This window comes from Protomyctophum parallelum, assembly GCF_964188405.1.
Source record: "Protomyctophum parallelum genome assembly, chromosome: 1".
In the NCBI taxonomy this organism is placed as follows: Eukaryota; Metazoa; Chordata; class Actinopteri; order Myctophiformes; family Myctophidae; genus Protomyctophum; species Protomyctophum parallelum.
The window spans coordinates 3,991,323-4,003,822 of NC_139697.1; the positions used below are offsets into that span (position 1 = coordinate 3,991,323).

The following is a 12,500-nucleotide window of genomic DNA, read 5'->3' on the forward strand; positions in this document are numbered from 1 at the left end:
CTAACTATACAATATCAGCCACAAACGGCTTGCTGCTTCTCTATGAATAGTCAAGGCTCTAAGTCTAAGGGATCAGTCTAATCACTAAGTTTCCCCAGATGCAGCCCAGGGCATGCTCTAATGATTTAGCTAGGGCACCCAAGTCAGCGACCTTCCGGGTCCCCACAGCAGCCAACTCCAATATCGCCACCACATATAAACAGGGATGTAATGTTTGAACCAGATGATCAATGTTTGAACCAGATGACCAGATTATCAACATATGCAAACTTGTGTATTTATTTATTTTTGACAATTAGATATAATGCTTATCTTTATGATTGGGTGGAAGTATAATTTGTATATTTCCAAGATGGCAGTTATAGGAAGATTTGTTATACCCAAATCTTCCTATAACACTCTTGGTAAACCTGGTGTATTATGATGATTAAATATACACTAGAGCACTTTAATTTGCTTATTACCAATATGGTCACAATTCACCAAAATCTATTGTACATTTTCACCTAGATTGAGTTAAACTCAAAACAAATAACCTATGCAATTTAGAGATTTTGAAACAATGACAACAACAAGTAGGCTAAGTAGTAAGTAAGTAGTTTTGATACAGCTAACATATGAAACAGTACAAGTACAATTTTAACATTGTTTAGATTTTAAACAATACGTTTAGATCAGACCAGCAATCATTGATATTTTGCCACACGCACACATGAACGCACGCACACGATTGATGACAAACGTGTACACCTAATGTCTGGTACTTTCTTCTTCAAGTAACTGGAGAAGCGATTTTTTGGGGGGCTTATCAGTGATGAGCTCATGGATGATGATGACATGTAGGGTTAACTACTGCTTTGTAACAAGAAAAATGTGCTCTCAAACTAATCTGGATTATCTGCACTACAGCCTTGAAACCATCCTGAAAAGGACACAAGAATAGTTCTGTACCTGGCCCATGCTGGGCCAATGGCCATAAAGGCATTTGTCTATCAATTATAGTTCTTTGCAATCCACTTATTTGAGACATGAGCATCACATCTCTGGATTGGCTTTGGCTCTCTTCCATGTGCTAACAGGCTGTGAATATAGGCTGTTTTGGAGGCAACACTGGATCTGACAGGTTGCCCTCACCAATTGGAGCCTGTGCAGATCAACTCTGATGTCCTTTATCTGCGTCTTCAGCTATCTCGATTCCCCATACAGTACATCTAGCGATTCTATAGACAGTTTGTGATTTTCACATCAGCATCTTTCTTTAGCACATCCATGTGGTTTCAGTGGCTAGTCCCATCCCACTGCTATTGTGTCTGCATGGTTGTCATATTCATGATTTCAGTATATGGGACTCCATAACAGTAAGTAGTACAAGTAAGTAGGTCAGAGTGCCTTCTTATCAGAGTCGGAGGTGCCCAAGATCAAAGCCATGGCATAGTCATAAAGGGTACACGTGACATCATCATCATACACAGAAGTTATAGCGGTAACGCCTACTGAGTGGAAAAAAAACACTTTCTGGCCTTGGCAGCCCATACCTCCGAACAGAAATCTGATTGCATTAAACGACGTTAAACTCACTTTGCCCCCTCACTTTATGCATGCACAATTTGCACATACTATTGTGGTTGAAAGGTGAGTGCAGTCTATACTGAGCAACCAGGCCATGTGAGGCCATTGCCTGCACCAATAATGAGGGTCCAGACGACAACATACAGTATAAGAACCTTCCAATGTTTCTAAGGATAAAGAAAAACAAGTTTGCCAATATAGTGTCAAAAGTTAAGGTACAACAAGGTATTTTCATATTGCCTCCATCTTGGACATATGCAAATTAGGTGTCCAGACACACCCAATCATAAAGATAAGTATTCCAAAATGTTTCTTATTGTCAAACATCCTGACATGGACACCAAGTTTGCATTTGTAGCTCATCTGGTTCAGAAGATATAGCCAAAACCGTTTTCAGGTGGCAGCCATATTGGATTTAGCCACTATGGCGACTGTGAAGGTCACCGGCTCAGGCCCCCTAGCTAAATCATTAGAACATGCCCTGGACTACATCTGGGCCAAATATGGTGCTTTTAGACTGATTAGCACGAAATATCCCTAAGGGCCTGGACTAAAGAGGCCAATTGTCACTATAAATTATATAAAAGTGGTTTCTTCACAATTGATCTTAAATCAGAATATTTCATTGTATTCCCCATATATGAAAACATAAAAGAGGACATTTCAGTCTATTTTATACCTTGTTTAGTCAAAGAAAATGTGTTTTATTATGTTTCAGCATAGTGGTGGACGCCATCTTTAATGCTCCATTTTGAGGGCTTAGTGGCCATTTTTGAGCTTGGCATTCAGCAGATTTGGATTCAGCAGACTTTAATACCCCTAGAAAGCATGTATGCCATACATTAACACGATTAGCCTTGATGCTAGATGGGAGTGAGTTCCACAGGGCGGGGAAGGAAACTGGTATAACTCTGGCTTTTTTTTGGGGGGTTGGCGATCTCTAAAACTGCCATTCAATGTTTCAATGTTTCATGTGCTCACAAGTACAGTACAACTGTGTGTGTGTGTGTGTGTGTGTGTGTGTGTGTGTGTGTGTGTGTGTGTGTGTGTGTGTGTGTGTGTGTGTGTGTGTGTGTGTGTGTGTGTGTGTGTGTGTGTGTGTGTGTGTGTGTGTGTGTGTGTGTGTGTGTGTGTGTTGTATACATGTGTGTGTGTGCGTGTGTGTGTGTGTGTGTGTGTGTGTGTGTGTAGGAGGAGGAGTTCCCCAGACAGGAGAGCTCCACATCTGGCTCAGGGAGGCACAGGGTCTCCTCTCCGCTAGAGGAGGTCCAGTGGACTCGTTTATCAGAAGGTGAGCCAGTGTTCATTGGTGTCAGCATTATGCTATGCTTTAAGCTATTGAAAAATAGCAGATCTACAAGCTCATAGCGTGCCACCGAGTGGCGCGCTATGAGCTTGTAGGTCTGCTATTTTTGAAAAAATCGAAGAACCACTGACACAGAAACATAGCTTTTTTATCAGAAAACTGTCAGGATTCAGAAGACATGTATATAAACTGATCTCAGGTCAAAATGGGTTAACCACCCATCTGGTTCAATTTGTACCATCCCTACTGTTACATCCATACTCAGGGCTGCACACAACTTTTTTGGTCTTAGTACTCAGAAGAGCACCTGGAGGAGTTGCTTGGTGCTCCTAAAATGCGGCGACCCGTCTCGCCGGATGGATAAAAGAGGGATGAATAACTTATAGCAAAACAATATTTATTGGATGAGTGGGGAGTCAATGGAGGGTATTGCAACTCTAGATTTAGCCCTAGAATGGCTCTTGTTGTAGATTCATCCCATTATAAAAAATATATAAATTTGCTAAAATCTAGGTCCATGTGTGGTCCAGCCCTATGGAATGCATATTATAATAAAAACAAGTTAACAACTTAAGGATAATATGATATGAGCATCAAAGCAATATTTAGATTTTGTATTATTTTGTATTTAAATAACCAATCTACTAGCTCACAACGTGTTGCGACACGTTGTGAGCTTGCAGATCAGCTATTTTTTTAACATGCGACACATCGTACGGCGAATCATACATCAGGCTTCCCTAGTTCCCTTTTGTTTTAGATGAGGCGACGTACGTAGTCAGACAGTCAGACACACATGGCTCCTCGGTGAAAAAATAAACAGTGTACACTACCCGACTTTACGATAATAAGGGGACAGTATGTCGAGACACGGTGTTCATGTTGGGCAGCAGCAGTGCCAGTCCGCAATGCTTTAAACTCTTCCCACTCCACTATGTCGGAACTAAAACCTTAGTACCGCTAAAAAGTCGGTGGCCGGTGCCTAGGCTGTGAGAGACGCTAATATGGTTTCTGCCTCGGATTCGGGTTTTGAGACGGCATCGCACACGAGCAACCATGCTGCTCCAGCAGCCGGAAACAAACACAAGCACAGCGGCAAATGGGAAGAGTGCAAAGCATCCAAAGCATGACCTTTTACACCGGGGACTACAGTAGTTTTGCTATCTGAAACGGAGAAGAGAAGACGAAACTATTTGTGTAAGGTTTTCCTGTCAACCGCCCTCCGCCTCCTCCCAGGCTCCTAGCACTCAGAAAGAAGCATGGATCCTCCCCCTTATGAGTAAGGACGCGCTGTGATTGGGGCCAGTAGCCACTTTGAGTGGCAGTCGGTGGGAAATGCTCTCGCCACAACATTTTCTAGTATTCTGGCCATAATAATCATTCTGGGCGGCCCCAGCTGTTGGTACGCAGAAGCGCTTCCCGGCGCTTGATTGACAGCGCATTTTTAATTTTTACCCGCGCATGCGCACCTGCGCACCACTTATGTGCAGCCCTGTCCATACTGTATATCCCTACTGTATATCGCCGCTGTCGGGAAGAATCCTCTCATCTCCATATTCAAACATTTCTTTCATAAATTAACCCATTTATGTCTGACGTCGAAATAAAAAACAAATGTCTTCTAAATCCTGACAGTTTCCTGAACAACCTCATGTTTCTATGTGTCAGTGGTTCTCAAACATGAACATGAGGAGGTGTTGTTTTTGAAAAATCGAAGAACGACTGACACAGAAACATAGCTTTTTCAGAAAACTGTCAGGATGTAGACGACATTTTTTAGATCTGATCTCAGGTCAAAATGGATTAAAACCTCCTGAGCCCAATCCCCCGACCCCCGCCGGCGGGGCCTAGATTGTGTCCACCTCATGAACAGCTCTCAGCGGGTAAATGGGGCTGGTCAAGGTCTCAGGTTCCAACTCCCATATTTTAGATTTTCCCTCCCGGACCCCCGTGGGGTAGAAAAGGTTTTAAAGGATGTTTTAAACGCTCTCACCAGCCAGGCAGCCTCCCTCCCTCCCTCCCTCCCTCAGCTAGAATCCTAACTGCTCTCACCAGCCTCCGCTAGAATGGGGCGGCGGTGGCTTAACTTACAACTTACGTATACATACATACGTTACCTGTTGGCTAACCAATAATATTGAAACTGGTGACGTAAATTGTAATTATGTTTCATTGAAACATAATTCAATGAAAACAGAGAGTCTGAGATTTGAAAGTTCGTAGCGGTCGACAGTATACTTGCGCACTCTGCTTTGCGCACAAGTAGGCCATGTATGTATGTATGTATTGGGCATGTCAGGCCCAAATATGGAGTCTATATGCAGATGTCAGAACAGCATTGTGATGTCAGAACAGGCCAGCCCCCCCCACTATATGGAGATCTACTCTATACCCTTACTCATTCTCACCTCTCATTGGTGGGCTGGCTGTATGGGCAGTTCAGAAGTCTGCCTACCAGAGAGTTATCATGCTGAAATAGAAGCCATTGTTGCGTCAATAAAAATCCAATCGTGTGGATCTGGGGGATTCCACAGGGGAAATGGCGTGGCTCCGATTTTAAGCCATGCCGGAAATAGCCTCCGTAAAAAGAGGCGCGTTCAGAGAGAGAGAGAGAGAGAGAGAGAGAGAGAGAGAGAGAGAGAGAGAGAGAGACCCATACTGGAAATGACTTGAGGCAAGCTTCAGGCCTGACGTCGAAAAAAAAAATCTAAATCATGACAATTTTCGGAAAGATTTGAGGCACATTTTAACGTTTCTTTAAAAAAAATAGCAGACCTACAAGTTCATATGAGCTTGTAGATCTGCCATTTTTCAATAGCTAAATTATAACATAATTTACAGGTGCCCCGGCTGGCCCCGGGGGACACGGGGAGAACATGTGAGGGTACCTACCCTAGGGGACACGGGGAGAACATGCAAACTCCATACAGAGGAGGCCCCTTCGCCAACCCCGCCCACACACAATCTGTTTGTGAGAAAAACACTCGGGTGTCATGACTCCTCTTCTCTTCTCTTCTCTTCTCTTCTCTTCTCTTCTCTTCTCTTCTCTTCTCTTCTCTTCTCTTCTCTTCTCTTCTCTTCTCTTCTCTTCTCTTCTCTTCTCTTCTCTTCTCTTCTCTTCTCTTCTCTTCTCTTCTCTTCTCTTCTCTTCTCTTCTCTCAAAAACCGCATCTCCGCTTGCGGGAAACCGGAGGCTCCTCCATTCTGTCCTGGAAGAGAACGTTAACTTCTCTTCGAGGTTCCTTCCCGTCTCTCTGTCTCGAGGCCGTGACACGATATTACTTTACGGGAACTGTAGTTTAGTTCAAAGAATACTGAGAGTTTCAGTCTTGGGAGGGAGGCGAGGGAGGGGAGGGGGGGGGGGGGGTAGTGGAAGAAAAATAACTAAGACATTCGATACTGGGCATAATTAATCCATTCAGACCTGAAGTCGAAATGTAAAAAAATATGTCTTCTAAATCCTGACAGTTTTATCATGAAATACCTCATTTTTCTGTATCAGTGGAGCTCAATATTTCATGTCAAGGACCCCCAAAAATTATATGTATTTGGTCACTGACACCCATCTGAAAATAATGATGTTGTTCCAGGGACCCCCCAGAAGCAAGGATTTGACTTAAAAACGAATATATACATGTTCAAACATTTGTGCCACACTTTCACGATCTTTCAAAAATAGCATACCTATACAAGCTTGTAGCGCGCCACCGAGTGGCACGCTACGAGCTTGTAGATCTGCTATTTTTCAATAGCTAAATTATATAATATAATGTTTAAAACACCGAAAGGGGGTTCCCGCCTTGGATGGGTTAAATTCCGATAATGCGGAGCTCGTGGTTGAGTGGTTTTGACATGGTGCAGAGCGCGCCGCCTGACAGAAAGAGAAAAGATGGATAGATAAGCTGTCATAAATAAATAAATGGCTGTCATGGCGTGAGTGCAGCGTTGGGCTTTGATTTATCCGCTGGTGTTAAATGGTGCCGAGTGCCCACAAGTAGATCTATAAACTCCTTGATGGCGTGATTGTGTAGTGGCTGATTTTACACTTGGTTGCATGCTGAAAATAAAATAGCAGATCATCTATACATCTAATGGCTTGTAGATCTGCTTTTTTTCCCCCAGCGTGCAACCAAACATAAAACGACTTGCCTTTTTAGTTTGACTGGATCTCTTTTAGTCCCTTTTATTCTAGTTGTTGACATAATTAATTAATAATAATAATTGTCAGTATAGTCTTTATAGCTTTAGTCATAATAGTGAAAAAAAGGCTATCGACAGACATTTCCCATCGTCATTTTTGTCGATGAAATCAACATTGCTACAAAGTATTAAAGGTATATTCAGTGATTTCACTCAAAAAACCTTAGGTTTCGTTTTTGGCTGTGGGACCCAGCCTTTCGTCCAATCAGGATAGAGAGTCAAAAACGAAACCTAAGGTTTTTTGACCCCCAGGGGTTAACTGGGGACAGGAAGGAACTCCTTATATGGCCAGCACACTCTATAGTAGGGAGGATTATCACAACAAAACAAAAAAATAAGTGATATTTGAATTAAGTGAAATCACTGAATATACCTTTAAATCATTACATGAACTCATTCACTGCCAGATTAAATACATAATCCGCCCGCTGCCAGCTTTTTTTTTTTTTTTTTTTTTTCCCTTACCAATTCTGTACGTGTCCGGGAACCGTACATACATCGGCAGCACAGAATGACCCAGTCTCCATAACATCTACACCACTCGTTGTATGAAAAAAAAGCCCACAACATCATGGAAGACACCAGCCATCCCGCAAATACCCTGTTCAAACCACTCCCTTCCAAAAAACGCTACCAGAGCATCAAATCTCGCACCACCCGTCTCAGTAACAGTTTCTACCCCCCCCCCAGGCAGTCAGGCTGCTTGAACTGTATTGCACTGTTTTGTCACTTCACTTGCACTTGCTCTGAGCAAAATAAATTTCATTGTATTTATACTCTGTATCTATACACATGACAAATGAACCTGAACCTGAACCCCTTTTGGTGTTTGAAGCATTATGTTGTAGGCCTACTTTAGAAAAATGGCAGATCTACAAGTAGGTCTGCTGCTTTTGAAAAAATCGTGAAAATGTGTTGGCGAAAAAGGTTGAGCACCACTGACATATAGAAACATTATTTTTTATATATATTTATTTATTCAGGGAGGTGTACAAAGTTAGTTTCACATAGTCATTGTTGTTGGTGACATTCCCGCCCTTTTTTTTTTTTTTTTGTGCAACCCTTCCCCTTGGGCTGGGCAGAGTGACCAAAAGTGGTCACGGTTGCTCAGCCCACCCTCCCGTTCACCCTCCCACCCTCCCATGGGTCACAGGGGAGGCAGAACATCAAAATAAATGTAAATACAACACAATAAGGAGAAAACAAATAGTAAAGTAAGCAAGGTAAACAAAAAAGAACAACGAATGAACAAAAATAGAAAATAAGTAAAAAACTAAAAAATAATAAAGGAACGTGACAGACAAAAAATAAGATACAAACATTATAATATAGCCTACTGCATACCTCCTTGGGACGTTGAAATTGATGCTGGGCAGTTAAATAAAATAGATAAAATTACGACTGATCGCTCGGGAGTGTTACCAAGCTGTTGAAGTATGTTATGAAGGGCCGCCATCTAGTATGGAATTTCCCGATTGAGCCTCTAGTTTTGAATTTTAATTTTTCGAGCTTTAAGAGAAACATCACGTCTACCAGCCAGGTGGATATAGGTGGGGGGGAAGGGGATTTCCACATGAGCAGAATCCTCCTTCTTGCCAAAAGGGAGGTGAATGCGATTACATCTGCATGGGTGGATTGAAGGATTATTGTGTCACTGGGGACCCCAAAGATGGCTATGCGAGGGCATGGTTGGATGTCCAGTGCCAGGACATCTGATAGGATTTTAAAGAAAGAGACCCAAAATATATATAGTTTAGGGCAAAAAAAGAACATATGACTAAGATCAGCAGGGGCGTGGTTACATCGGTCACATCTGTTGTTCACATTAGGATATATCTCTGCTAGTCGGGCTTTGGAGTAATGGATCCTGTGGAGGACTTTAAACTGTATAAGACTCAATCGTGCACACGAAGTGGAAGAATTAACCCTTTCAATTGCCTTACCCCACCAATTGTCCGAGAAGGTTGTGTTAATTTCATTCTCCCAGGCGGATCTGTTCTTAATTGTATTTGTATTACTGTTGAGGGATGTAATGCTAGTGTAAATATTAGAAGAAACATTATTTTAAAGGTTGAGCACCACTGACATATAGATAGAAACATTATTTTAAAGGTTGAGCACCACTGACATATAGATAGAAACATTATTTTAAAGGTTGAGCACCACCTCCTCCTCCCCCTCCTCCTCCTCCTCTTCCTCCTCCAGCTACATCCTGCCGGACGCCAGCCGTCAGAGCGGTCAGAAGACGCGCATGGTGAAGCGCTCCCTCAGCCCCGCCTACAACCACACCATGGTGTACGACGGCTTCCACGACGGAGACCTGGCCGAGGCCTGCGCCGAGCTGACCGTCTGGCACCGCGACGGCCTCAAGACATACTGCCTGGGAGGCATGAGGCTCAGCCCGGGGACAGGTGGGTGAGGAGGGGTTTAGGGGGTCCCACTGCCCCGGGACAGGTGGGTGAGGAGGGGGTTAGGGGGTCCCACTGCCCCGGGACAGGTGGGTGAGGAGGGGGTTAGGGGACAGGTGGGTGAGGAGGGGGTTAGGGGGTCCCACTGCCCCGGGACAGGTGGGTGAGGAGGGGGTTAGGGGGCAGGTGGGTGAGGAGGGGGTTAGGGGACAGGTGGGTGAGGAGGGGGTTAGGGGGCAGGTGGGTGAGGAGGGGGTTAGGGGACAGGTGGGTGAGGAGGGGGTTAGGGGACAGGTGGGTGAGGAGGGGGTTAGGGGACAGGTGGGTGAGGAGGGGGTTAGGGGACAGGTGGGTGAGGAGGGGGTTAGGGGACAGGTGAGGAGGGGTTTAGGGGGTCCCACTGCCCCGGGACAGGTGGGTGAGGAGGGGGTTAGGGGACAGGTGGGTGAGGAGGGGGTTAGGGGGTCCCACTGCCCCGGGACAGGTGGGTGAGGAGGGGGTTAGGGGGCAGGTGGGTGAGGAGGGGGTTAGGGGACAGGTGGGTGAGGAGGGGGTTAGGGGGCAGGTGGGTGAGGAGGGGGTTAGGGGACAGGTGGGTGAGGAGGGGGTTAGGGGACAGGTGGGTGAGGAGGGGGTTAGGGGACAGGTGGGTGAGGAGGGGGTTAGGGGGCAGGTGGGTGAGGAGGGGGTTAGGGGACAGGTGGGTGAGGAGGGGGTTAGGGGGCAGGTGGGTGAGGAGGGGGTTAGGGGACAGGTGGGTGAGGAGGGGGTTAGGGGACAGGTGGGTGAGGAGGGGGTTAGGGGACAGGTGGGTGAGGAGGGGGTTAGGGGACAGGTGGGTGAGGAGGGGGTTAGGGGACAGGTGGGTGAGGAGGGGGTTAGGGGACAGGTGGGTGAGGAGGGGGTTAGGGGACAGGTGGGTGAGGAGGGGGTTAGGGGACAGGTGGGTGAGGAGGGGGTTAGGGGGTCCCACTGCCCCGGGACAGGTGGGTGAGGAGGGGGTTAGGGGACAGGTGGGTGAGGAGGGGGTTAGGGGACAGGTGGGTGAGGAGGGGGTTAGGGGACAGGTGGGTGAGGAGGGGGTTAGGGGACAGGTGGGTGAGGAGGGGGTTAGGGGACAGGTGGGTGAGGAGGGGGTTAGGGGGTCCCACTGCCCCGGGACAGGTGCGTGAGGAGGGGTTTAGGGGACAGGTGGGTGAGGAGGGGGCAGGTGGGTGACGAGGGGGTTAGTGGACAGGTGCGTGAGGAGGGGTTTAGGGGACAGGTGAGGAGGGGTTTAGGGGACAGGTGAGGAGGGGTTTAGGGGGTCCCACTGCCCCGGGACAGGTGGGTGAGGAGGGGGTTAGGGGACAGGTGGGTGAGGAGGGGGTTAGGGGGTCCCACTGCCCCGGGACAGGTGCGTGAGGAGGGGTTTAGGGGACAGGTGGGTGAGGAGGGGGTTAGGGGGCAGGTGGGTGAGGAGGGGGTTAGGGGACAGGTGAGGAGGGGTTTAGGGGGTCCCACTGCCCCGGGACAGGTGCGTGAGGAGGGGTTTAGGGGACAGGTGGGTGAGGAGGGGGTTAGGGGGCAGGTGGGTGACGAGGGGGTTAGTGGACAGGTGCGTGAGGAGGGGTTTAGGGGACAGGTGAGGAGGGGTTTAGGGGACAGGTGAGGAGGGGTTTAGGGGGTCCCACTGCCCCGGGACAGGTGGGTGAGGAGGGGGTTAGGGGACAGGTGCGTGAGGAGGGGTTTAGGGGACAGGTGAGGAGGGGTTTAGGGGACAGGTGAGGAGGGGTTTAGGGGGTCCCACTGCCCCGGGACAGGTGGGTGAGGAGGGGTTTAGGGGACAGGTGAGGAGGGGTTTAGGGGACAGGTGAGGAGGGGTTTAGGGGACAGGTGAGGAGGGGTTTAGGGGACAGGTGGGTGAGGACGGGGTTAGGGGGTCCCACTGCCCCGGGACAGGTGGGTGAGGAGGGGTTTAGGGGACAGGTGGGTGAGGAGGGGGTTAGGGGGCAGGTGGGTGAGGAGGGGTTTAGGGGACAGGTGAGGAGGGGTTTAGGGGGTCCCACTGCCCCGGGACAGGTGGGTGAGGAGGGGGTTAGGGGGCAGGTGCGTGAGGAGGGGTTTAGGGGACAGGTGAGGAGGGGTTTAGGGGACAGGTGAGGAGGGGTTTAGGGGGTCCCACTGCCCCGGGACAGGTGGGTGAGGAGGGGTTTAGGGGACAGGTGAGGAGGGGTTTAGGGGGTCCCACTGCCCCGGGACAGGTGGGTGAGGAGGGGTTTAGGGGACAGGTGAGGAGGGGTTTAGGGGGTCCCACTGCCCCGGGACAGGTGGGTGAGGAGGGGTTTAGGGGGTTATAGAAACTAAGGGTGTCAAAAAAAAAAAAAAAAAAAAAAAACGATTCGAATTAGAATCGCGATTCCCATGATCACCATTATGTCATACGTCCGCTGTCCTTGTGGAGAAGTCAGCAGTGGCTCAGCGGTAGAGTGGCCGGATGGTAACCGTAAGGTTGCCAGTTCGAACCCTGTGGGCTCCCCCAGAGTTAGTGTCGAAGTGTCCTTGAGCAAGACACTGAACCCCCTAATTGCTCATGATGTGCAGGTTGGTGCCTTGCATGGTTTCCGCCGCCATCGGTGTGTGAATGTGTGTGTGAATGGGTGAATGTAATGCACAATCTATGTAAAGCGCCTTGGATAAAGGCGCTATATAAATGCACCATTTACCATTTAAGTCAAAAGCCTTTTTGTTGTGGTTGTTGCCATTTATTACTTTTGGATATTTTGGGGGCCCATTTTATATAGCCCGACAGGACAGTGGAGGAGGGGGAAGACATTCAGCCATCGGTCCAGCCATCCTCGAGCAGTGGCCAAACTATCAGGATGCCCATTGTTGCCATTTTTTGCCATTTCCCTAAACCTATCCTCGATCCCCTAAAGGCCCAATCCTGACCCCCAACTTGAATCTTTTCCTAATTGGACGGCAATAGCTAGTCTACAAACTGTGCCCAAAGCTGGTGTTCCACTCCCTCTAGTGGG

The 12,500-nt window shown here is 47.6% G+C and overlaps 1 protein-coding gene across 1 annotated transcript in view; it reads left to right on the top strand.

Annotated features, from left to right (window-relative positions):
- The window catches only part of LOC310871134 (synaptotagmin-like protein 1), a gene marked incomplete at both ends in the record, with an annotated part of 54,073 nt that overhangs the window by 37,919 nt on the left and 3,654 nt on the right, over positions 1–12,500 (top strand). Inside the window, 1 exon segment of the mRNA XM_083782623.1 lies at positions 9,281–9,486. Within this exon segment, the coding sequence (XP_083638749.1) occupies positions 9,281–9,486 (206 nt within the window).